Source organism: Aedes albopictus, chromosome 2 (genome assembly GCF_035046485.1).
Source record: "Aedes albopictus strain Foshan chromosome 2, AalbF5, whole genome shotgun sequence".
NCBI classification, from domain to species: domain Eukaryota; kingdom Metazoa; phylum Arthropoda; class Insecta; order Diptera; family Culicidae; genus Aedes; species Aedes albopictus.
Window position 1 is genome coordinate 490,947,292 of NC_085137.1, and position 26,145 is coordinate 490,973,436.

The following is a 26,145-nucleotide window of genomic DNA, read 5'->3' on the forward strand; positions in this document are numbered from 1 at the left end:
GGAATGGCATCTTAAATAAATGCTAAATGAATTTCTGATGATATTTCTGGTAAATATTTGTGGTCAATTCAAAAGTGTTTTTTTTACTTCCTGGAAAAATCTTTTGCTCCTGTGTTTAAACAAATGTTGGAAGCAATGCGTGGCGATTTTTTTTACAGAATGCTTATTAAATTTGTAAAAAAAAATATTCATGGAATGTTCATAAAATACCAGAGTTTAGCAACTTGGCAGAAGGCATTGCATATTAAAATTTAAAAAAAAAATGGGTTTTTACCCCGAATTTTGATAAATTTACTGACAAACTGGTAGTACAACGACATTTGTTGTTGCTTGGAATAAGGAGGACTTTCTGAAGATAAAGATGAAATTTTCTGATAGTAACAACAGGCAATTTAAAACTTTTGACGTCATGAACCAGCCTGAAATTAGTTTAAGTGATGCTTATCTAATTGTCAATGGCATAACATAGTTATTTCTTGGAGTACCGTAATCCGGGGTCAAATTGATCGCTTTAAAACAAATTTTGCGGATAACATTAGTGATAATCAAAATATTGCCAAAAGAATTTCTGTAAAATCAGTACCCAGTGGATCTTCATGAAACCATGTGACAGAATTTTGATCAACAAATTTAAACTTTTAGTTAAATTACTTCAAAAATCAAAAAAATGGAGATGCAACTTTGGGGCGAAATTGATCAGTGTACAATTAAGCATCGGTTAAAAAGAAACATTTCCTTATCCACTTAATTTTGCTCTTCTGAACCCGAATAATGCGTCAAAACTCTTACAACTAGTGGATTTGACACTTGAAATTTCAAATTAAATTTTGAAATTTCCCCCTTAACGCCTAAAGGTAGGCAATTTCCTTTGAAATTAGTGATTTATGTTACAATAAATGACTTTTTCGTCAAAAAAGAACTTTTTTTAAACTTATTCATATTCAGAATAGCTTCATAACTTTCCAACCAAGGCTCCACAAAAATGTTAGAACGAAAAATTTACGGGAAGTCGTAGTGGCAATCGATTGTTTAGAAGCAATGATTTCAGCTAAGTGAGAAATACATTGCAAATTCTTTTAAAAAATAAGGCAAAACTAACATTTTTCAAAAAAAATAATAGATTAACTCATCCCTAGACATCTATGAACTAGGTAAAGTAAGAAGTTTGAAATCATTGCGACGCTTAGAAGTTCCTGGTATGTAATTACAATGTAGTACCCAAGTGATAAATTTCACCCCGCTGATCAATTTGACCCCGGTTTACGGTACAACGGAATCGTTTAAGAATCTCGAAAGGCATCATTATATTCTTGAGGAATTTATCTAGAAATTTATTTATGAGTTCTTCCAATAAATTTTAAATCGATTCTCTGGGCAAGTTTTAAAGTTATTATGAAAAATAAATAAATAATTGTTTAAATAATAAAACAAATCAAATCTTCATTATATTAACAAAAAAATGTGATAACAGTGAATATGTGTAAACAGTGGAAAAAAATCCATGGATGCATCTCAGGAGCAGAAATTGCTTGAAGAATCTCAGCAGTTATTGTTAGATAAATTCCATAACATATTCTCAAAGGAATCGCTAGATAAAACTGCTCAGGAAATTCCTGGAAGAATCCTTGAACAAATCACGAAAGGAAGAATTACAGCAGAAATTTTAGAGAAGGAATTTCAGGCGAAATCTTAGAAGGAAAATCCATACCGAAATCCCTAGATCAATCCCAGCAGAAATACCTGGAGGAATCCCGGAGTTCTTGGAGGCATATAAGGAGAAATTGTTGGAGACATTCTTGGAAAGATGCTTGGAGCAATCCCTGAAGGAATCTCTAGATACATTTATTTCTAAAAGAACCCTTAGTGAAATCTCTAAACAAATATACGCAAGAATCTCCGGAAAAATCCTTAGATGAACTCGTTGGAGAATTCCTGAAGAAATCACAGGAGGAATATCTGGAGCAATCCTAAAAGGAATCCCAAATGGATTTTTAGAGAAATTCCTGTAGTAACTGCGACAGTAAATGCTTAACATATCCCAGTAAGAATTTATACAGAAAACTTCACAGAAATTTCTGGAGTTAACTTAAATGCGTGAAGGAATCTCAAAAGCATTCTTCGAAAAATATTAAACAGAATTCCATGAGAAATTCCACGAGGAATGGCTGGATTAAATCTTTGGAGGAATCGTTGGACGAATTCCTGGAGGAACCCCAACAAGAGCCTCTCGAAGAATAGATCTCAAAAAAACTCAGCATGAAATCCTGAAGGAATACTAGCAAGAATACCTGAGAGAATCCCAGTAAAAATCTGGAGTCATCCACGGTATAATCTCTAGAAAGAAGATGGTAGAATACAGTGTTGATAAGCTGCATTATTTCAGTACTTACCTATGTTAATTCAATATTTCCCATGATATTTGAATTTTATGTTCTATGCCCCAGAGTCTATGGTTATCTATGTTCCCAAAGATTCATCAGGTTGATTCTGTTTCAACTCGATATGTCTGTTTTTGTTGAGAACTGCGTTTCAAGCTATTTTTCAAGCCTACCGATAACTACCGATTTTTATTCAGTAATTCTACCGATATCGAATAAAACCATCTGGCCACCCTAAGTTCCTACCTCATGCTTCCACGGGTCAAGCGATGACAAAGACCGCCAGCTAAGAGGTGTGTGCTTAGCTGGTAGTGCAGTCTGGGCACTGTTGTCGTGTTTTCCTTCCGACTTCAGCTAGATTGAGGAGCTACGACCCGAGCGTCTGTTCACCAAGGAGGTGCAGCTCAAACAGCGTCTGTTCTGGCATCCAGCGGCTGAGTAAGAAACGCTGCACCACGCCCAGCTAGATCCAAGGTGATAGCCCCATTAGCATGGTCAACACAGTGTTGGTTGGGACGCTAAACAGAACTGGCACGATGGCCCTCCGGCTGGACAGGAGTGTTGGCGTAGGCCCAATAAGCCACCCGTAAAAAATCCCATTACGAATAACATAGGAGAAAATACGACTCGATACAATTGGCAAAGACCCTCGCGACTACGATTGAAAACTTGGAACATGGAATTGCAAGTCGCTTGGTTTCGCAGGATGCGACTGGTTATGGTTTATCTACGACGAATTGCATCCCCGCAACTTTGACATCGTGGGGCCGTTTCTTCAACTACAGCATCATCAACGTCCACTGCCCACATGAAGGGAGACCCGATGACGAGAAAGAAGCGTTCTACGCGCAGTTAGAGCAAACATACGATGGTTGCTCGTCGCGTGACGTGAAAATCGTTGTCGGCAACATGAACGCGCAGGTAGGAAGGGAGAAAATGTACAGACCGGTAATCGGGCGAAACAGCCTGCACGCCGTATCGAATGATAACGGCCAGCGATGCGTAAACTTTGCAGCCTCCCGTGGTATGGTAGTCCGAAGCACCTTCTTCCCCCGCAAAGATACAGGGGATAGACAAAATGATCGGGACAGGCAAAATTTTCACTTTCCAAAAAATTTTCAACTAGCTGTAACTTTTCGAAAAGTGCATCAAATATTCTCAAATTTTTACTGTAAGTTCTTCAACTAGTTGTGTATCAGTGGACAAAATTTGGAAAAGATCGGACAATTCTTCACGAAGTTATAAAGATTTTTCAAAAAGATAAAGTTATCCGATAGCCAACTTTGAGCTGCTATATCTCCGGATTCAATGAACCGATTGCAATGAAATTTTGACCTTGTATGACTTATATAATGAACTCTAGAAAACATTTGACTTAACTTGAAATTTTTAACAAGCGAAAAAGTTATAGCGATTTAAATTTTTTCACGATTTTTTAGTAAATTGGTTTATTTTTAATATGCATCCTATTACTTTTTCAATTTATTGGCGGTTATGTTGTTACTTTCCTACAAAACGTACTTATACATAAGTCAATTAGAGGAAAACTAAATGAACTATAATTTGCATCTTGAATTTTGAAACGATGTTGATGTTTTGGATAATTTGGTGTTTTATTAGAAAAATAATCTAATCGTTATAATTTTCTTCCGTGTTAAGAATATTAAGTTAAGTCAATGGTTTTTCATAGCTCATTATATAAGTCATAAATGGTCAAAATTTCATTGCATTCGGTTCATTGAATCTGGAGATATAACAGCTCAAAGTTGGCTATCGGATAATTTGACCTTTTTCAAAAATCTTCATAACTTCGTGAAGAAATGTCCGATCTTTTCCAAATTTCGTCCACTGATACACAACTAGTTGAGGAACTTACAGTAAAAATTTGAAAATATTTGGTGCACTTTTCGAAAAGTTACAGCTAATTGAACATTTTTTGAAAAGTGAAAATTTTGCCTGTCCCGATCATTTTGTCTATCCCCTGTATCTACAAAGCCACCTGGAGATCACCCGACCACCAAACAGAAAACCAAATCGACCACGTTCTAATCGACGGTAAATTCTTCTCGGATATAACCAATGTCCGCACATACCGCAGTGCGAATTCAGATTCGGATCACTACTTAGTCGCTGTATGCATGCGCTCAAAACTTTCGACAGTTATCACCACGCGTCGAAGTCGAATGCCGCGGCTCAACATCGAGCAGCTGCGTAACGTAGAAGTGGCTCAAGACTACGCGCAGCAGTTAGCAGTGGCCCTACCAACGGAAGAGCAGCTTGGCGCAGCTACACTTGAAGATGGCTGGAGGGACATCCGATCCGCCTAAGGTAGTACCTCGGCTACAGCACTAGGCTTCGCGACTCCGAATCACAGAAACGACTGGTACGACGGCGAATGTGAACAGTTGAAAAACGAGAAGAATGCAGCATGGGCGAGAATGCTGCAACACCGTACGAGAGCGAATGAGGCACGTTACAAACAGGCGCGAAACAGGCAGAACTCAGTCTTCCGGATGAAGAAGCGCCAGCAGGAAGAACGAGATCGCGAAGCGATGGAAGAGCTTTACCGCGCTAAGGACACACGAAAGTTCTACGAGAAGCTGAACCGCTCGCGCAGAGGATTTGTGCCACAAGCCGACATGTGCCGAGATAATCACGGGAATATTCTCACGAGCGAGCGTGAGGTGGTCGAGAGGTGGCGGCAGCACTACGATGAGTACCTCATCGACGTTGCAAGTAGCGAAGGTGGCGTGGTAACAGATCTAGGAGTATGTGCACAGGACGGAAGACTTCCGGCCCCTGACCTCCAAGAGATTGAGGAGGAGGTTAGCCGGTTGAAAAACAACAAAGCCGCTGGAGCAGAACAACTACCAAGGGAGCTTCTAAAATACGGTGGAGAAGCACTACACTGGGTCATTACCAAAATTTGGGAGGAGGAAGTATTACCGGAGGAATGGATGGAAGGTATCGCGTGTTCCATCTACAAAATCGGCGACAAGTTGGATTGCGGGAACTACCGCGCGATCATACTACTGAGCGCTGCCTACAAGATACTCTCTCAAATTTTATGCCGTCGTCTATCACCGATTGCAAGAGAGTTCGTGGGGCAATATCAGGATGAACGCGCTACGTCGAACCAGATGTTCGCCATCAGCCAGGTGTTGCAGAAATGCCGCGAATACAACGTGTCCACACATAACTTGTTCATCGATCGAGAACAGCTATGGCAGATTATGCACGACAACGGATTCCCGGATAAACTAATACGATTGATCAAGACGACGATGGATCGAGCGATTCAGTGCGTAGTTCGAGTATTAGGGACACTCTCGAATCCCTTCGAATCTCGCAGAGGGTTACGGCAAGGGGATGATCTTTCATGCTTGCTGTTCAACATTGCTTTAGAGGGTGTAATAAGGAGAGCGGGGATAAACACAAGTGGAACGATTTTCGCGAAGTCCATTCAGCTGCTTGGTTTCGCTGATGATATTGATATTATTGCTCGTAAATTTGAGACGATGGCGGAAACGTACATTCGATCAAAGTATGAAGCCAGGCAAATCGAATTTCTATCGACGGTGATGAAATCGAGGTGGTTGTTGAATTCGTGTACTTGGGCTCACTGGTGACCGCCGACAACGACACCAGCAGAGAAACTCAGAGACGCATTATGGCAGGAAATCGAGCTTACTTTGGACTCCGCAGAACTCTACGATCGAATGAAGTTCGCCGTAACACGAAGTTAACTATCTACAAAACGCTTATTAGACCGGAAGTCCTCTATGAGCACGAAGCATGGACTCCATGTACAAAGGACCAACGGAACGCAAGGTGTTGCGTACCATCTACGGCGGAGTGCAAATAGAAGATGGGACTTGGAAAAGGCGAATGAATCACGATCTGCATCAACTGCTGAGAGAACCAACCACCACAAAAAAAAGTGGTACGCAGCGAGCTTGGTGGATCGTTCAAGTGGAGGACGACCTGCGGACCCTTCGCAAAATGCGGAACTGGAGACACACAGCCATAGTCCGAGTAGGATGGAGACGACTCCTATGTACAGCAGAGGTCACTCAGGCCTTAGTCTGACCCTTGCTCTGACCGGGAAGTGAGGTAAGGAATAATTTCTTTCCAGAAAAGTACTACCTTGGTAACTTAATACACGGTGTTTATATTTTTCATGCATTTCCATGCATTGTGTTTGTTAATTACACAATCATTACAATCAATATATATGCAATATAGAACCTAATAATATTCGATACTCAAAGATGTAATCCTCTAAAAGATTATTCATAATCAATGCTCAACTATCTTCAATTAACTTTGATTTCCTAGAAGTCTTATCAAGTTAGTGTTGTTGTAGTAGCTCTCTTTCTCTCATCATATCTCAGATTTTTTTTCACACAAAATTTTCTCCTACGTACGTACGTTTAATATAGTTTGACTTTGTCTCGGACGCTGTCGTCAGTAAATAATCGTCAAATAAATTTTCCATCCATTTTTGTTCGTTTTGATCCCGCAAAAGTAAATGCCTTGGACAAAAAATCTAAATTCATCCGCTTTTCATTCTAGCGCAAATAATGAGAGTTTGAAAAATGAGAACTGACTCACCACTGACGATGCCATCGTGTGAAGAAGACCTTTCTAATTCAGCGTAATACCAGCGAACGAGACCTCCAACCCACTATCGTTGGACTCCATCCGACTCCGGATGTGGGCCAGCGTGTTTTGGTAGTGCATTTCGATCTGTTTGGTTTCCTCCGTTGGTTCCAGGTTCGGGAGCTCCTCGTTGATTTTGGCAATCAACTGCAAATGAAATAACGCCGATGAGCTTCGATAGGCGTGGAAATAAGAAGAGATCTTACCTGATTCAGCATGGAAATTGTAATCTGTGCATTCCCTCGTTGATAGTAGAACAGGTAGTGGTTCAACAGTTCCACGTACAGTTGCACCTGGACACCGACGTCCAAACACTGGGAGGCAATCTTGGCTGCCTTCTTGAGGCATTCGAGGGTACGCTTCTCGTCGCGAAGCTCTTGACCGTTTTGTCTGAAAGGATGAGATAATAAGTATTTATTCACAACTTTGTCCACATGGCATATAAGCATTGAGTTTTTTTTTAATTGATTCTACTCACTTTCCACTCCAGAACAAGCTGGCACAGGTAACGACCGCTCGGCACTGGTCCGGTTTCTTCAGCAACTTCGACGCAGCCAGGGCACAGTTGGTACGCAGGGGTTCAGCATTTTCCTCCGAGAAGCATGTCATCTGTTCCACGGTGGACACGATCAGCGTGATGGCGGCAAACTGCGACTTGGAGTCGGAGATTTCATCCTCGTAAAGTGAGAAGGCCTACAAATGAATCGCGCGAAACACAGTTGATGAGTAAATGGTATCTCGTGATTAACCATTGATTAAAAGGTCTCTCAATTACCTGTGTCATGAAGTCATACGCCACCGTTTCGTGATTGGAATAGGCGATCTGCCCAATGCACAGCGCCCCCTGCAGGTACAACCGAAGAGCCAACTCCGGAAGTTCCGACTTCGCCAAGACGGCAATCGTGCTGTGACAGAACTGCAATATCTTCTGGCACTTTTTGTCCCACATTTCGTCCTCGGCGGCAATCGATTTGTACTTGTAGGCCAACTGGTAGGCTTGGAACACCAGCGGCGGCAGCACGTACCGTATCCTTTGCTGTCCACCGAGGCCGAAGTGCTTCCGCGAGGCAGTAAGGATCTTGTACTGTGTGTCGGGATCGTCCGATCGAAGCAGGTGCACAAACCGGCCAACGATTCCCTGCTCCTCGGCAAAGTCCTCCGGGTCCACTTTGTCGCCGGGTTGATCGTCCTGGTCGCGGATCAGCGGTGAAATCATTCCCAGTACACTATCTACGTGCTCGGCCGTCGGAATGAGAGTTTCGTTTTCCAAGATGTTCATAACTATGTAAAGTGAGAGTGCTTTTCGAGATGTGTAATCGAATTTCTCCAGCAAGGGAGTGAAGTACTGCAGCTGCAGGATCGTCAAAATGTTGTTGTAGAAGTCCACGCAGAGACGAAGCAGCCGAGACAATTCCTGGTTTACCGAGAGGGAATGCGAAATGCTGAAAGGAAATATGGGCGATTAGAAACTGCTTTCATTCTTGTTATATTGGCGTCACATGCGTGATTGACGTAGATGTCTAAATAATATTGAATAAAGTTTATAACCCAAAAAAAAAACAGTGAACTAAAAACAAAATCAAAATTCACGTCAATCATCACCACCTGACGCCACACCGAGAGTTACCAATACTTGGTCATGTTCAGCCGATCGAGGATTTGCGCCGTAGTCTCCAGCACCTTGTCGACGTAATCCACCCGATCGGGATAGACCTTCTGGGCAAGGCTGACCAGTGCCACTTGCAACGAAACGGTATCCTCCAGCGGCATATCGGTTCTCAACTGTACAATATACGCGATCTGTGTACTGAAAACCTCAAACAGCTGAACATCCGCAGGAATGGCCGAGATGACCTCCGTTCCGGATGTGGTTTTCGTGATGTTTTCGTTTCTTTGATTGTACAAAGCCAACCGATCGATCAATGAAATGATGATGTTCTTTACGTTTACTCCGGACTGGAGCTGGGCGCACGATTTCAAGAACGGATCCAGTGTCTGTAGGTGGAACTCATCCGGAAATACTTGGATGATGCATTCCATCAGGTATTCCTGAGCGATGGCATCGCGGCAGCTGACCACTTGTTCCAGAATTCCGGGCAAAATCAACCGTTGATAGATCTCCAACGTGGCCGATTCCAGCTGCGACAGCCGAACCAAATTCGTTCCAACCAGGATCTTCAACTCTTCACGTTCCTTTTCCCGTCGAGCCCGCTCGCTGGAGTGTCCTTGATGCTGGATTCGAACCCACAGCTTGTTCATTTCAGCAAAGTTCGTTAGCACGAAATCTATCGCATCGATGACGGTGCCTTCGTGTTCATCTCCGTTGCTCAAGACATCCGGAAGGATGTTTCTGGTGCACTGTAGCAGGTAGTTTCGGAGAAACAGCCCACGCAGTGGATGCTGAACTCCGCGGCACATTTCCACCAGATCCTGTTGAAAAAAAAAAGATTTCGAGTAAAAATTTAAGGCCCCTATTTAACTGACAGAGTTTGAGGACACCCTATCGCCTACAAACCTTCAAGATACTCCTCTTCAGCGAAGAATTGGTCTTAATGTAAACCAATCCCACCGTAATCAGCAGATACAAACGCGGCACGATATTTCCCGCGTACTGCACATGCTCGTACAGATCCGGCACCTTCCGGCCCTTTTGGAACTCATCCAGCAGATAGTGTTCAAAGTGTCGCAGCTCGTCCGTAATGGCCATGTACAGCTCGTAGTAACTCTTCGGCGAGAGTAGCGACGTGCGGAGTTCACCTAGCATCGTGGATGCACACCGCATGGCCTCCATCAGGCGTTGCTTGTCCAGGAAGCGCTTCATCTGGAAGGCCTGTGCCCGTACCACGGTGATGGCATCGCTAAGCAGTTTGTCCTGCTCGTCCAGCGAGTTGATCGGCGTTTGCGGCTAGAAGAAGAAGGCAGATCAAGGAGAAGGGGTTATGAATTAAATGGCAGGGTATTTCTTCCCGAGCAGGGAATGAGAACTAGGGGTTTGTGGGGCAAGATGGCCATATGGGGCAAGATGGCCACCCTGTGTTTTAAGCATTATTTCGCAACACAAAAATATTTTCTGCATGGGTTGTGATTATAAACAATGCTTCATGTTTATAATGTGCGAAAAAGTTACTATTCGTTTGGAAAATCTGCTATAAAATAGTGTTTAAAGTTTGAGTGTTCAAAAACAGTGTTTTCTTATAGGGGAAGATTCAAATTTCTAGACCCCCCCTCCCTCCCCCCTCTGTCACGCTATTTTCCTATACCTAATACACGTACTGTCACACTTTTCTAGACCCCCCCCCCCCCCCTCCCCCAAATCTTGGACGTAATTTTTGAACGTTCCCTAGTATTAAGTTATCTGATTTTAAGGATTAATAATGAAATAACATCGTTTTAAAACTTATTTTTAATTTTTAATGGTGTCTATATGTGACTGTTGTTAAACCTCGACAATAAAATTTCAATGTTTTAAATTAATTATGTCATATAAAAAATGATAAACGTATCGTAATTATTCGGGGCAAGATGGCCACCTGTGGTAAGGTCTATGTCGCCATCTAAAAACCAATCTAAAGCTGCCTCAAAACTGTTTTTGATGTTTAGAAATACTGCAAAACCACAGAAAATTGCATTTTCATATTAGTTAGAGAAGTTAAAACTAACTGCGATGGAGATGATACCTCAGAACATCTTTGAAGTTATTTGGTATTGAACGGTGATTGGTTTCATTAAATATTTTGGCGCAGGGCTGGAAAATCATAGCTAAAACCACCATAAGAGGGTTCGTTACGTTATACAATATATTACATTATAATGCAAGAAAAGAGTAGTAATGTATCCGTAGATAAATCGTTTCGAGAGAAACAAGTTTGTTTTAAACAATGGGCCAAATCATAGAACATTTTCAAAGAAATTCCTATCAATTTTATTTCAAACATTATCATAAAGAAAATGTTAGCAAACACAACACCCTCTGTAGGCAAAGCGTTGCGGATGATTCGACCTTGGTTTATTGAACGTTGCTTACGGATTGAAGCAAACTAAATGTAAAAAAATAGCTCTGTGGCCGTCTTGCCTCGAGGGGGTGGCCATCTTGCCCCATATGGCATAAAATCTATGTCGAAAGTAGCATTTTACAAATGAATTTATTTTGCATTCGTAGTGCAAAATAAAATGCTTTTATGTGTTAAGAAGATGGAAAAGACATAAAACAACATTGAAAGTATATGCTCCCAAGGCGCCTAAGCTTAGGGTGGCCATCTTGCCCCACAATCCCCTAATTGAAAACCAGTGGCGTCTCGTCCATAGGTCCACTGCGTTCACTACACAGTTGATAAAAAATAAAATAAATCACTAATTTCAACATTATCCTACAAATGATAAAAAAAATACTAATGTATCCTCAGATTTATCCTTTTGATGTTCACAACCTCAAGTACACAAACCACTGTGAGATACCAGTACCTGAGAAGAGTTACAATGAAAAATCTGTCCAAAAAGGCGTCAAAACGTTTTAACGTTACGATAGAATGTTTCTACTACATTATTTTTGTCCGCGTATGGTAGGAATTCCAAATAGAAAGTATTTAGATCATTTTATGCAGCTTTCATCTACTGCATTTCTATCTATATAAATAAAAATGGAATGACGTTTGTATGTTATGAATAGGCTCGGAAACGGGCCAACGGATCTACACCAGTCTTTCAGTGTTTCATTCGTGCAGGGCTCCGACGTGTTCGTACGAAAAAATAATTGAATAAAAAAATAATTGAAAATTGACTGGGACCGCACCGAAAACGAGAAAGCTTGAAATTCCATTTTTCGAAGCATTTTTCTACACAGCTACATAGCAGTCAAAAACACAGTAGGCAGGCAGAACGACATTTGCCGGGACAGCTAGTTGTTGAGGTGAATACATAACGAAGCCACACCTCGAATTTTCAAGAGCACTAATCTGAGGAATCAAAAAACGGATTGCGCTGAAATGTTGATCGATTGATGACCTGCTGGTGGTGACCAAACGATCAACTTTTCAGCGCAAACCAATACTAGGCTCTTCAGATTTGTGCTTTTTAAAATTCGAGGTGTGGCTTCGTTATATATTCACCTTAAATAAAAACTTAACTACTGAAACGATTCAGAAATGCGAAAGAAGATTACCACAGTTTGTAAAAGACTTTCAGCTATTCTATGGCGAAGATAATAATTACATTCTTTTCACTCATTTATATCAAAGTGTGAGAAATTTGGAGCATTGTGGAAATCGTCGTTATTTCCATACGAAAGTGCGAATGGTGCAGTTTTCAAATATACAATTGGAAATAACTTGAGAAATAATCACTCTTTGTTCAAGTTTTTGAAATGATAACAAAATTATATCTCAATTAGATATTAAATTTAAAAAAAAATGAAACGAGAACTCGTTTTGATTTCATTTTGTTATTAATAACAAAATTAGTTAACAATTTGTTTGTTCTCATTCCCTGCTCGGGTTGCGATATTTGTGACGAGTTATTTGAACTTTTGTCTTAATCATTTCTTGGCAGCTTGAGCGAAAATTACTGACAAAAAACTTCATAATGACTATTTGAGAATTCTTTGGAGAATTATATAAAAAATTGAAAGAAATTAGAAAAACAATATTTTTTGGTAAATTTTTGGTTAATTTTTTAAGCCTTGTTGGCTTGTCACTTCAAGAGATGTGCAGACTCTTCGCCATTATCCGGCGAACGAGGCTTTTGATTTGCAAGCGTATGTATTTTGTATTTTGGATTTGGGTATTGGGACAAAGTTAGAGAATTACCAGTCATCATACTAGAATGTGTTTACTGTTTGTCAAACTCCATGAACACTCGTCGATGAGTTCGTCGTCTACTAGCAATCCAATAGATCAAATGTTAAGGTGTGAATTATTGACGTGAATTCAGATAATTAATCAATTAAATCAACAAAATTAAAAAGAGTAAATAAAAATTCAAAATATTTGAATCCAATGTTATCTACAACCGAAACACCACATTGAATACCTTATTTCAGCGTATAGAGAATCAATTTAAATGGCTATCAAACACTGATAAATATGTAATTGACACATCGCCACGAAGGCCTCAACTGCATCAATCCTTGGCACGGTTTCGTGCTTCTGATTCGATTCGAACTCCAATAACAGGTTTCCCGCGGGTACCCACCTTCTGGTACAATGCCGAATTGTCGTAGGTGGCGGAATTCCACAGGTACATCTTTGGTACCGTTCCGTTCCGGATGGAGCACAAAACGAAATCTTTTCTTTTTCTACTTAACTTAGTCCCGGCTGGTCGGTAGACTTGCCTGTACTAAACTGCAGCAAGCAGAAGCTCGCCGATAACTACGTATACCTCTCGAGCTGATAACCGATGCGTTCTTCTTTCCCACTTTCGGTTGATTGGTCAAATATTTTGCGCTCTCGCTTTGGTCGTTGCACAGTGGTCTAAAGTTTTAAATTAGGCGTTAAAATTAGATGAACTGATTTCGTAGTGGTAGGTGATTTTTTGGTAATGAACAATCCTACAACCCATCCCCGCCTTTAGACGGGGTATAGTTTGAGCATTTATGTAATTTTTGTTTCGTGGATAATCAAAATTTGTATATTTTTGGCTGATACTTAGGACTGTTCTGCATATCTCGAAATGGTTTTTGGTGTCTTTCAAAGCGTATTTACATTTTTTAAAAATCATTAAAAAATTGTTGTTTTAGTCACCTTTCAGACGCTTTTGATTATTTTGTATTGATTCGCTACAAATGACATATTTTAATGTTTCCCCAAATCATTCTAACATAGTAAAATAACAGACGTCTCACTCTACATACTTCGCATCGTTTCCCTTTTTAACGAATTATTCAAATATTCCGTAGTTCGCAAATCGCTCGCTCATGGCGCTCGCATCGTTTTTGCTCCTGTTTGACGTTTGCTCACTACCGACATCTACTCAGTGGGTTTGCGAACAACAGCGTAATTAGTATTGGGCGATTATGTTTTATGACGACGATTTTTATCGCATTTTGTTCCAAGTGATACGTCTGTTTGTCTGTGGTAAAATAGTTTAAGGGTATCGAATACACTTTAAAATGATTTTCCTTAAAATTACACGGAAAATAAAATTTTCAATGAAAAAAAATAAAATAAATATATTTCAACAATAATCATAAAATCTCAAAATGTTTTCGTCTCAAAAAATCCGTCTCCCAAATAGGCTTCCAGGAAAACTATAAAAGTGTGGGGATGTTCAAAAATAAAAATTAGAAAAAACAAAAACTGAAATTCACAAAATCGAGAATTAAAAAAAATCACCTTTCAAAACATGTTTAAATCGATTTAAGACGACGAAAAATGATATTCAGTTCAAAATCAAATTTGGGTGTTAGAGGGTTAAAGTTGGGAAAAGAGAGTGTTGACGGTGTGGCTTCGGAGTCAGTTTGGTTTTCTATTCCGCAGAATCGTTACTTGTTATGTGGCTTAGTTGGTTATGGTGAAACATCAAGAAATCTCAGGAAATTGCAATTTTGCAAACAAACTATACCCAGTCAACCAGTGGTCGTATAAGATGTTGAATAAGATGTAACATTTAACATGCGCCTAAATGGAAGCATGTACGCATATGGCCTCCACTTTATCATCTTATGCAACATGTTCTACGATTACTGGTTGTCTGGGTAGAAGCACAAATCTGACGAACGAAGCATTGAGCCAAGCCGCACTTGTTTGTTCTGGCTTTGCTTTCTTGCAAAAAGAGACAGACTTTCCAAATCGAGAGCACTTGGTGCACTTGAAAACGTGTGTAGGGGACCAAGTCGGTCATTGTGGCAGCCATGTTTGTATTCTCTGAAGTTTTTCCTTAAAGCGGCGGTCTAGATAATACGGAGTCAAATCCCAACTGAACGCTTCATCGATAAAAACTATTACCATTAAGCGCATAATACTTAGCGTATCTAGTGCCTAATTTTGCACACTTTTCAAAAAATTACCCTCACATATTTTTTGATCATTGCAGAAACTTTTATTCCAAAGAAGACTAACTAGTGATTGTGGGCATATGAAAAAATAAGAATTAGGAAAATATTGGTTTTCAAGGAGTTGTGCTCACAAAATTTTTGGGTCAGTGCCATTTTCGGGCGCATTACTCATATTTTGATAATGTTAATAATTTTGTTAGATGACCAGCATGCTTATACAAAAGTTTAGGCGTTTGGGGTATCGTTTCAAAAATTATTAACTCTCGTTAGAAATAAAAAAATAAAATGGTTTTAGCCGTTTTTTTAAAGCGATACATTTCACATAATCAATGGATCACCTTCAATCTTGAGCGTATTTTTGGAGCAGTTAAAAGTTGTTTATTTTTTATTATAAGACTATCTCATAACTTACTTCAAGCAAAATGAACGCCTAAAATTATAACATAAAATTATGATATTTTTTTAGTGGAAACATCGATTTTCGAAGTCGTCTTAGGACCACTAAAATCGCCAAGTTTTTAGTTTTTTAAATAAATTTATAAAATGTTTACTAGTAGCTCTTGTTTACTCAGTATGGATATGGAGCATATATGAATACGGAACAAATCTTATATTTTGACGTTTTTCGTTGAGAAAATGTGAATTACTTGAAAGGTGACACATCTTGCCCCGCACTTTTTTCACGGCGCAAAAGCGGTCACTTTTTAAAACTACTTGTTTAATCTCATATTTTGTATTTAATGAACTTTTTATCGACTTTTAGCATAGCTAACTAGTGTATTGAAGGGTAGAGGACGAATACAAACCAATACGATTTGTATTTACAAAGTTATGATGATCCATCCTTAGGTGACCCATCTTGCCCCACCCCACCCTAATTTTATGTAGTTCTGGATGAAAAACCGGCAAAAATTTTAACGGGGAATTGTTACGGGTATAAATATTTGTTACAATAATAAGACAGAATAATTGTTTAATGTGTTTAAAGTTCAATATTCGTTCGTTCCTTATGCTACATGTTGAATTTTAATTTGTAAATATTACCCTAGTATTAATTAACATTTATAGGGTTCTGGCAGGATAGAGGCCGATGAAGTGCAATCCTATTTCGATTGCCAACATTCAGGCCATTTCGGGCCGCGATTAAGAACTAGATACGTAAACCTTTCCCTGACACAGACTTCAAGTCATAGAGCTCTAGTATCGAAACCCGAAACGGGATGCCCGATCAGGATTAGTTTTCCTAGACAAAACCAAGCTATGAACAACACAGTAACAACTACTGTGAACTAAAAGGCATACTGCCAACTAAAATACAATTCCAGGATGACTGATAGACGCAAACCAAAAAATGAAACCTCGTCATCCTGTAATCGGAAGGAGTTATCCATCTGGATAACAGGGCACACTTTATGTTATGTGTTGTGCTGCGTCTATGTGATGTTCCTAATTTGTGCATTTGTAAGGTTCTATGTGTATCGTGATGAATTAATACTTTGTAATAATTAATTTCTTTTATTTTTGTAACATGGCGCCCAACGTGGGGCCCTTGCATTTGTAGGGTTCCATGTTGTGTTTTGTAACATGGCGCCCAACTGAAAAACCCCGTACAGCTAGCCGGAAGGATTATAACTTCAGTCTTAAGGCCATTTTATTTTTGTGGACAGTTAACCTCCCTAAAAGTAAAGTTTAGTTTAGGTTAGATTTATTCGTTACGTGATTTGGAGAGCAGTTTGGCTTTCGGGTAACAATCTTTTTTTTTGAGTAAAGGTGTTTTCTGGGGACTTGTTAGTCCTGTTCACCGCTACGTTTCTGGAAAGCATTGTGGCTTTCGGGTAGCATCACTCGTTTTGGTTTTGTTTTGAGTTTAGGTTAAGTTATTTATCTTTATCGTAGTGTTAAGCATATGGCCTTAACACTATTGTTATGAAGGATATGAAGCATATGAGAGCTGAATTTTTCGTGAATCGGTGAACGATTCACGAAAAATTCTTGCTCAAACGTTGGATTGTGTTACGGGTATAAATATTTGTTACAATTATAAGACAGAATAATTGTTAAATGTGTCATAAATTCTATATTCGTGCGTTCTTTGTGCTAAATGTTTCATTTTAAGTTGTAAATATTCCCCGAGTTTAATACACATTTATAGGGTTCTGACAAAATATGAAATGCAATCCAATATTGATTGCCAACTTTCAGGCTATTTCGGGCAGCGGCCAAGTACTAGAGATGTAAGCCTTCCCTGCCACGGACTTCAAGTTGTTGAGCTCAAGTATCGAACCCTGAAACGGGATGCCCAATTAGGATTAGTTTTCCAAGCTATGAACACAGCAACAAATGCTATGTGAACTAAAAGGCATACCGCCAAATAAAATACAATTCCAGGATGACTGATGGACCCAAACCAATACATGAAACCTCGTCATCCTGTGATCAGAAAGAGTTATCCATCTGGATAACAGGGCACATTTATGTTATGTGTTGTGCTGTGCCGATTTGTGATGTCTGTATATTGTGCTTTTGTAAGGTTCTATGTGTTCGTGATATGTTAATCCTTTGTAAATAATTTATTTTCTTTTATTTTTGTAACATAATTTGATGGGGATTTAAGGGGTTTCACGAAGGATTTTAATGATGATTCTTTTGGCATTCCAAACGAAATTTTTCTATGAGATTTCACATAAAATTCAATTGAAATTCTTCCAGGTGTTACACCAGAAAATCCACCATAAATTCGCCGGGGATTCTCAAAAAAAATCTCTAATAATTTCATTAAAAGTTCTACAAGAAATCCATTGATGAGTTCTTTAAAAATATTTTCCAGAATTCCAGAGCTTCTGGAGAAATTCCAGAAGGATCTGCAGGAATTCCAAACGGAACTCTTTGAGTTAACCAAAAAAGTGTTTGTAGATGAATCCTGGAAAGAGATCCTGAAGAAATTTCCAGAACAATTCCGGCAAGACTTCCTAAAGGAATCCCGGAAGAAGTTCCCGAAGGAATCTACGAAGGAGTTTCTGAAGAAATTCCAGAAGTAATTCTAGAAACAGTCCCAGAAGTTTGAAGTAGTTACTGGAAGTATCCCGGAGAAGATTTTGGAGGAATACAGTAGGATTTCTGAGAAGATCCCTGAGAAGAATTCCATTTTAGATTCTCCTAATAGTTCATAGAAGAATCTAAAATGGAATTTGTGGAGGGTTCCCGGAACTCCTTGAGAAGTCCCGGAAGAAATCGCAGGAGGAATCTCTGAAGGCATCCTGGAAGGAGTTCCTGGACAAATCTTTTAGGAATCTCAGAAAGGATCCTAGAGGCAACTTCTGAAGAAATCCCAAAAAAAATCTCAGATGGAACTCCTGAGGAATCACAGAAGCAAATCTTACAGGGATCCTAGAATATATTTGTGGAGAAATCACGGAAGCAATTCCCGGAGGAATCTCGGGAAAAATGGCTGGCGTAATCCTAGAAGACATTCCTGGAGGAATCTCAGAATTAATTTCTGGGGATGTTTCGGAAAAAAATTGCAGGACTTTAGGAGCTCCTGAAGGAATCTCAGAAGGTATTTCTTAAGAAATCCAAGAAAAAATATCTGGAAAAATCTCCGCAGTACTTCTTGAAAGAATTCTGGCAAGGGCTCTTAAAGGAATGCCAAGTGGAACCTCTTTAGGAATCTAGGAAACTCTTGGATGTATATTAGTCCCAAATCTTTGTGCTTTGGTTCGGACGGAAAAGAGGAAACCCTCATAGCAGCGGTCTAGCGGTCTACCACCTACGAATTTGTGCGAATCGCTTAATATCAATGCTAATGATTGCTAGAACATTTTTAGTGATTTTTAAGAGAAAACGTTGTGTGGAGCTTAGGACTATTGTGGACAAGCGGGTGCCCCCAGGAAGTAACTTGTGTTTACACTTTGACGTTCGCGAAGTAGTGACGCGACGACAGTTTGCATGCCTACTAGATTGCTTGATATGCATTTGGCAGACCATGTGCTACTGGCGTGCATTGGAAGCCTAGTCGAATAACAATGCAGATTCAGTACCACACATCCTCCCTCTTCTCAGGAATGAATATAGTAACAGAAGCTTTTAAGTCCATTTTTTTTAATTTCTTTGTATTTGTGAATTTTAACTTAATGCTAATTCTCCACACTCTTTTAAGTCCAGATACTACATAATTTTTAATTCCTTTTCGGTCAATTTAAACACCTGCTTTTGTTGTTGTTGCTGTTTTATTTAATTTGTATTCGTAGAATCTCTTACAAAAGTAAGGGAATTTCTTACAAAAGTAAGGGTGCGGTCATCCGGACACGCTGTTTTGCTAAACATGGTTACGAAACTAAGACTGCCATTATTAGTTAAATTTTGAAAGAGAGCTGAAAAACCGCATCTTATGTTAGAATAAATAAATCGCGATATACGATATGCATAATGTACATTGCAGTTGCCTTTACCTGCTACCAACATTTCAACTTTATGCCACTTTTCCAACTTCCCGGATATTGTTCAGAAGAAATACTAAACAAATGTATGAGCAAACCATACTCAACTGAAGAGTAGTGCGGTACGAGAAAAATCACACTCAGTTCACTTTCGGGACCATAATGTTTCGGTGCGTAGGATTTTCTTTTACTAGCAAGATACTGTATGATGAAACTCTTTCTATTACTGCCTGATTGTTAATTATATCATAGTTTTTTTTTTGTGGGTTTTAAATGTGACTTCGACAGCACGTTCAGCAATTACTCAACATAGGGTTTCGAAATAGTTGGGCACCCGCGTCAATTCCCGGCACCTTACCAGCAAAACAAATCAAAATATCACCTGTTCCATATTTTCCAAACGCACTTCCGTAGGTAATCATCTCCCGCAACAGTTCCGCAACGAGACCCACAGTCAATAAGCCGCACGTTCACTCTGAAGTCGCACAAGTGCTCAAAACAACTTTTACACGCAGACGGGTACACTTCGCCAGCACAAAGATGGGTGCCGAAGTGATTTCCCATTTGCTTTTGCTGGAAGTTCGGCACTGGTGCTGAGAATTGGTGCTAGACTAGGTGCAGTAAACTCGTTCAAAATCAACTATTCGGCAGAAAATCTTCACAACACTCACTGTTAACAACAAGTTTACGCAATAAGGTATCTGATTCAGATGGAAGAAGTGCACGAAAAACTAGCATAAGTGTTAAAATTCATAAAAAATCAAAAAGATTAAAGAAAATTGAATAACCCAAGATATGTCTGTCTAACTTGTCTTACCTCATTCTTATTCCACCAATTTCAGAAAGTCCTTTAAATGTGTCGTCGCGAAACTCGTCAGAATTTGAATAGGTCTCTCCCCACCCATCAGCGATTCCTTCCTAATGACACCCTTCAGGGATTCTAACAAGAATTTAAACCCATTCTAAAGCTTTTTTTCCCAAATAATCATTAAAAAAAACAAATAGAGGATATTGTGTATTTTCGGCAGTTTTGCTCTCTTCGTCATGTGGGGTTTTTTGAAAGTTTTTGAATTCAGAGATGGCCTCGAATCCTTCGCAACCAAGCTGAATTATACGTCTAAGTTTCAGGGAATTTGGCCGACAAAAGCCCATCATGACGAAGAGAATAAACCTGCCGATAATACCCATCGTCACCCTACTTTTCTGAATCTTTAATAATTCATGAACATTATAAAAAACAAATTCCAAAAGAATAAATTTTATTTATGGTGTTATCGTAGTGGTCTATATTCCAGTTTAGTTTTCCACAGGAAAGTTTAAATTAATTTAAAAATAACGCTAAAAGTACAGTCAGAAATTTGTACTAGATTTTGTCTAACAATACCTGCATAAAACATCTCGAGAATGCTTCCGTGCTGACTAGAAAGATCATCACGAAATCATTCAGAGATTCCTAAATGCCTAATTTGAAAACGGAAAGGAGTAGGGGAACTTTGTAAACGGTTGGTTTGATTGGATGATCGTTTTGAAGATCCACCAAACCGACTCAAGAAATTTTACAAGTAGTTTTCATCAATTTTCAGATCAATTCCAAATGATGATGATAAAGTATAAGACATACACTATACAAAGGACACACATATCGATCGCAGTGGTTATGCCCCGAACAGAGAAAAAAAACTGTATGGGTTTTATTTGGACGGTGAACTTGGCACAATGTTTCATAGTGCATTGCTCCCGCCCCACTAATTGAATCCCATTGGAACCTACATATGCAGAATGTTCTTGTATACAAATATGTAAATCCTAAGCAGGAACTCCCACTTACCATATTTACTGCTCCCGATCGATTTCAATGTTTCAGCTTCGAGTTCCTGATAGCTTCCGACTAGTCAATTCCAATCCGGCCCTAGTATCCGATAATCCAATCTCGATCGGGGATCGTCGTAAGAGGGGAAGTTTTTTCACTACAGCAAAAAATGTCACTATCGCACCGCCCGTCGTCGTCGGAACTACTCCGTGCAAAACAGCCGTTCTTACGTCACACGGCAGCGTTCGATTGGGTTGCCGATGGTTTATCACTGTTGTGGCCGTTTCAAATTACACTTTGCACGAAGAATTATCACGATTTCACTGCAATTTCACTAGCAAAAACACTCCCGAATTTTGATAAAAATATTTTCCACTGCTTCTGATGAATGACTGCGAATCGAATTTGTCATCGCTCGTTTGTGTTGGTGTTGCCCGTCGCACCGATGGCTGTCAATGATGACGGATCGCGCGATGATGGTTTCGATGATATGATTGAAACGAGGGGTGCATCAGTGGGCGTTTCAAGAGTCTCATATATATATTCCCGCATAGAGGTAATCACGTTCAAATGTATGCGTGCCTTTTTAGTAGATGTAGTTGTGAAACTGCGAGGAAAATATTTGCACTCTTGCCCCGGACGTTAGTTTTATCATTATTTACCCGTTTTACCCAATTCGATTGGGTAATATTTGCATATGCAATCTGAATAGCCTTTCAATCGGCGTGCACTTTTGTGTGAGGAAAAATTTGCGCTAGTGTTCGTGTGTTGAAATGTCACTTATCTCTATAGCAATTTACAATAGGGTCCTAAAATGAAAAGTATTTTCCCGGTTTTGCTGTATAACACGAAAGAAGCATGCTTTTCAATAGTATTTTTTCGAACTTAAACAATGACAGAATACTTAATAAATTCGAAAATAAAATAATGGTGAGCAGGTCTTATTTGACATTCGAGATCAACCTAGACGTAACGAAAGTGGAAAGGCGGGTTGCAAAAGACATCACATTGGCTCACTTTTGACAACAAATGTTCCTGTTTGACATACACGGTAAACAAAATTTACCCAAAATTGAGTGCTAAACAAGGAGTGTTGCAAAAAATATTAAATATTTAAAAAAGTTATTTTATGGGCTTTACCTAAAATAGGAATACTTAAAAAATGAGTAAATAAGTCATATTAATCAATGCTTGATCGATTTATGCAGAAATTGAGATAGACCTTTAGGAGCCTATTACCATAGACTAATTTCAAGACCTCGATGTACCAAAGAAAACCATTAAATTTTCTGTGTCCAGCCCGGTACCCAATAAATATTCATTACCGTGTATTTTTTTCCGTGTAAATAGCCTTTTGTGTAAATTATATTTAGCGTGTTACACCGATCTGACAGCTCTGACAGTAAGGGACTAAACATAAATTACGTAAAGTGGGTACCGCTTAAAGCTTAAAATAACTAGAATTTTGGCTAGAAATACAAATCATCATCCACGAAAACGTTTAAATCGACTTTTCAGATTCAAGTAAATATAAAGACAAATTTTTATATGGAAATAAGTGTCTTTATATTTATTTGAATCTGAAAAGACGATATAAACGTTTTCATGGATGGTGTTTTATATTTCTAGCTAAAATTCTAGTTATTTTAAGGTTGCAGACAAAATTCCATAACAATCGAATCGCTAGAAAAAGTGATTTTGATCCCTAAACATGATTATTTTGTATGGAAAACGGCTCTGTCTTTATACTTATTTCTTGCACTGTATTACAAAAGCAATAATAGTTCTATAATACGATGATTGAAATTGGAAAATTGACATTATTCAATACTATTAGAGTATCATAACACTTGCGATAACCATACATTCAATGATACATGAATCATTTCTAATAATACCTTTCCGGTAAGTTGGCAACTTTTGTGGACTTTTTCAATGTAAAAACAATGCAATGGCACATAGTTACGATACTATGCGTTACTGTTTCGTTTTCAGTGACAAAGTTACGTACTTCTAAATGCCTTTGATCACCAAAAACAACTTTGCATTGCAGTGATGGTTCCATTTTGCTCTAGCGAGGATCACTTTGTCACCCAAAAAAACTGCCACTCTTGGCGGCTGCTGTTTTCACGCCAACAGCTGCTGTTCTGTGAATTTTACGAAGCACTTGAAATCTTACCTTTACCGGATGCCATAGCATGCAGGAATCGACAACTTCAAAGGATCTTTTTCACCCAGAATGCTTCTATTGCAGATCCCCGATGTCAATAAGTTCACAAATTGCTATTTCATATTCACAACACCAACGCGTTTCAACCTACCGCGAACACCGATTCAGTTTGGTATATAGTGCGTAAGCACCACGCGAAGAGTTGTCAAACTGAATCTTACTCGGTTCGATTCCCGACACAACAAAAACACTGTTAATGTAAACAACGATTCACACAATCATAGAAAAAAAATGACAGTGTCCTGCAAGTGCCCGCAGGGGTGTGCTTTTTTCCGATCGGTAAAACAGATTTGGTGAAATATTTCCGTTCTGTTTTTATTATTCACCGAACCACCCGGATAAAAACTAACCATAGGGTATTTGGTGAAAACCATTCCTGTACCATACAGTGTACCAGCTACAATATAGTGTATTGTAATGGAATGGTTCGCTAAAAGCTTTGCACATTGGTAGCTACTATACATTTACATCCGATCTTTATGTAACAATATATTATACTGTTTTTCTTACGTTTGAACCATTCTCTAGTCGGAATTCGCTCGTTGAGCCACAACCTTCACCCAACCAACGAATTCGATTCGTTAGTTGGGTGAAGTGACAGCAGCACAAGGGGCGTGCGCATTGTTTTTTTTTATCATGTTTAGGTTGGAAGTAAAAAGTAAAATTTTGTAAATTTTTCAATTATTTTCACATTTAGAGCCAAACTGAAACGTTATGAAAGATACATATATGACCAATACGAGAATTAATTATCTTCATCCATTTTAGTCGGTGAAGTGAAAATACAGATGATTATGAAACCACCTAGTCCAAAGTGCAAGTACAAAACGCTTTCAATGATCGACAAAATAAAGATTGTCGATGTTTTGCATTTGTTTCGGGGTAATCATACATATTGTTTTTTTAAGAAAAATGAATGAGAAATTCTTCTCGATTATCAGTAATGTTTAAGAAACCAAAAAACTCATTTGGTCGCCCCTCGGAATTACACATTGGTTGTCATTTTCAGTTTGACATTGAATTATGACATCCAGGTGCTTTTTAGTTGGCTGACAGCTCAACTAACGGAGACCCAACTAAAAAGTCAACCAACTATTAAACCTCGTATTAAACCCCCAACCATCAGGTCCCGACTGTATTGCGAAACAATCTTTTTACGTGCATTTTTAATTATTTATTCAGTTTATGATTTTTTCCGTGCTTTGTTTTGTTGATGTTCGTGACATTTTGGTTGCAAAGGAAATGAAAGAGAAAAAAGTGAATAAGTTGAAACATCTATTTAAAGTCAATAAAATGTTTAAATAAAGTGGTAAACCAGGTGTCCTAAGGACTGTATATCCAAGATATATGGTGGGCTAGGTCAACCCGGAAAGACGCAGGCCAGATTACCGTTAATCAGTGGATGAGTTCAACACTATTTTTTCTCTTCTTTTCTCATGTGAAATTGCCTTGTACAACAACCGAATTAAATGCGATTTATCTTTGACATTTTTAACATAAGGACAGGACTGGACACTGAAACGACTTCTGATATAAGTTCGTCTTCGCTTTTTAACCTAACTTATAGTTGAATCGAACTTGACAGTTTTCTCATGAGTTGTTATGTACATATTTCATAGTTCAGTCAAACTGGAGCCTCAATATTGCAATAACGGTTAAGCACGCTGTAATGATACTTATGTACCTCGTCACCCACTTCATGCAACTACATTAGTGGTCTAATAACACTTAGCGCGCTAGGCATAGTTCCATCATGCCGCTCAAAGTGTTGCCACAAATAATGCTTAGTTTGCAAAACCCAGTTATCTGGCTGGTGGGACATGGGAGCCTAAGCTTCAACTGTTAATGCAATCAGAGGCTACTCAGACTTAGACGAGTTTAGGTTAGTTTGGCTAGAACTGCCATTATCGAAGGAACATGACGAGATAATATAACATTATATGGTTTATCTAATGTAAAACAATACAACATAACAAAAGAGAACCATTCCAAAACCATGATTAAATTTATAACCAGTAGTGAAATTACAATTAAAAACAATATATTTACGGTACATTTTATTGTTTGAAACCATACGTGTACCATACAATGTACGGTATATTAAAGCCACAAAATATATGGTTTGTAAAAAAATATATATGGAGAAAAATATTTTTTTATATTGTTACGATACTTAACAACCCGTATAGTATATTGTAAAAATCTTATTTACAATTCACTGTATGGGTGTCTACAATACATCTTATTGTTTTTGTATTTTTTATTTTTACAGTGGTGTTTATTGTAACAATATGGTTCTAAATAGTACTGTAACAATACAACATTCGGTTTTTCTACTGTATTTTTTATTCGGGCATAAAGTTGTGATAAAGTGATTATATGTAAGACGTACGATCCCGCAAATATTTTGTTCGAGAAATTTGGCGTTTTTTAATGGTAACGATACTTAACAACCCATTCGCTCTACCATTAAAAACCCCAAGATAATAACTGTTATCATCTATATGATTGGTTGTATACCGCATTTTGTTCACCACTGGACTGCGAACTGCGACTTCTATAGTGCGAAAACGTAAATAAAAGTGCGCGATCGCATCAAATCAGGTTGATGTCTTCGGCGCACTAATTCTTAAATCTATGGT

The 26,145-nt window shown here is 38.7% G+C and overlaps 1 protein-coding gene across 3 annotated transcripts; it reads right to left on the minus strand.

Annotated features, from left to right (window-relative positions):
* Positions 1-6,529: 6,529 nt before the first annotated feature.
* LOC109423308 (vacuolar protein sorting-associated protein 35) lies at positions 6,530-21,686 on the minus strand. Of its 3 annotated transcripts, none has more exons than XM_019698242.3 (7): positions 21,292-21,686; positions 9,556-9,945; positions 8,668-9,470; positions 7,816-8,482; positions 7,519-7,733; positions 7,247-7,430; positions 6,530-7,187 (listed from the first exon to the last, which is right to left on the minus strand). In XM_019698242.3, exons 1-7 carry the CDS (start codon positions 21,292-21,294, stop codon positions 7,026-7,028), a joined length of 2,424 nt encoding a protein of 807 aa, XP_019553787.2. In that variant the 5' UTR covers positions 21,295-21,686; the 3' UTR covers positions 6,530-7,025. The 3 variants fall into 3 exon arrangements, with proteins under 3 accessions (XP_019553787.2, XP_019553785.2, XP_019553784.2); XM_019698240.3 differs by lacking the exon at positions 21,292-21,686 and adding an exon at positions 13,227-13,385 and having other exon boundaries at positions 8,674-9,470; XM_019698239.3 differs by lacking the exon at positions 21,292-21,686 and adding an exon at positions 13,227-13,385.
* Between the last annotated feature and the right edge of the window lie 4,459 nt (positions 21,687-26,145).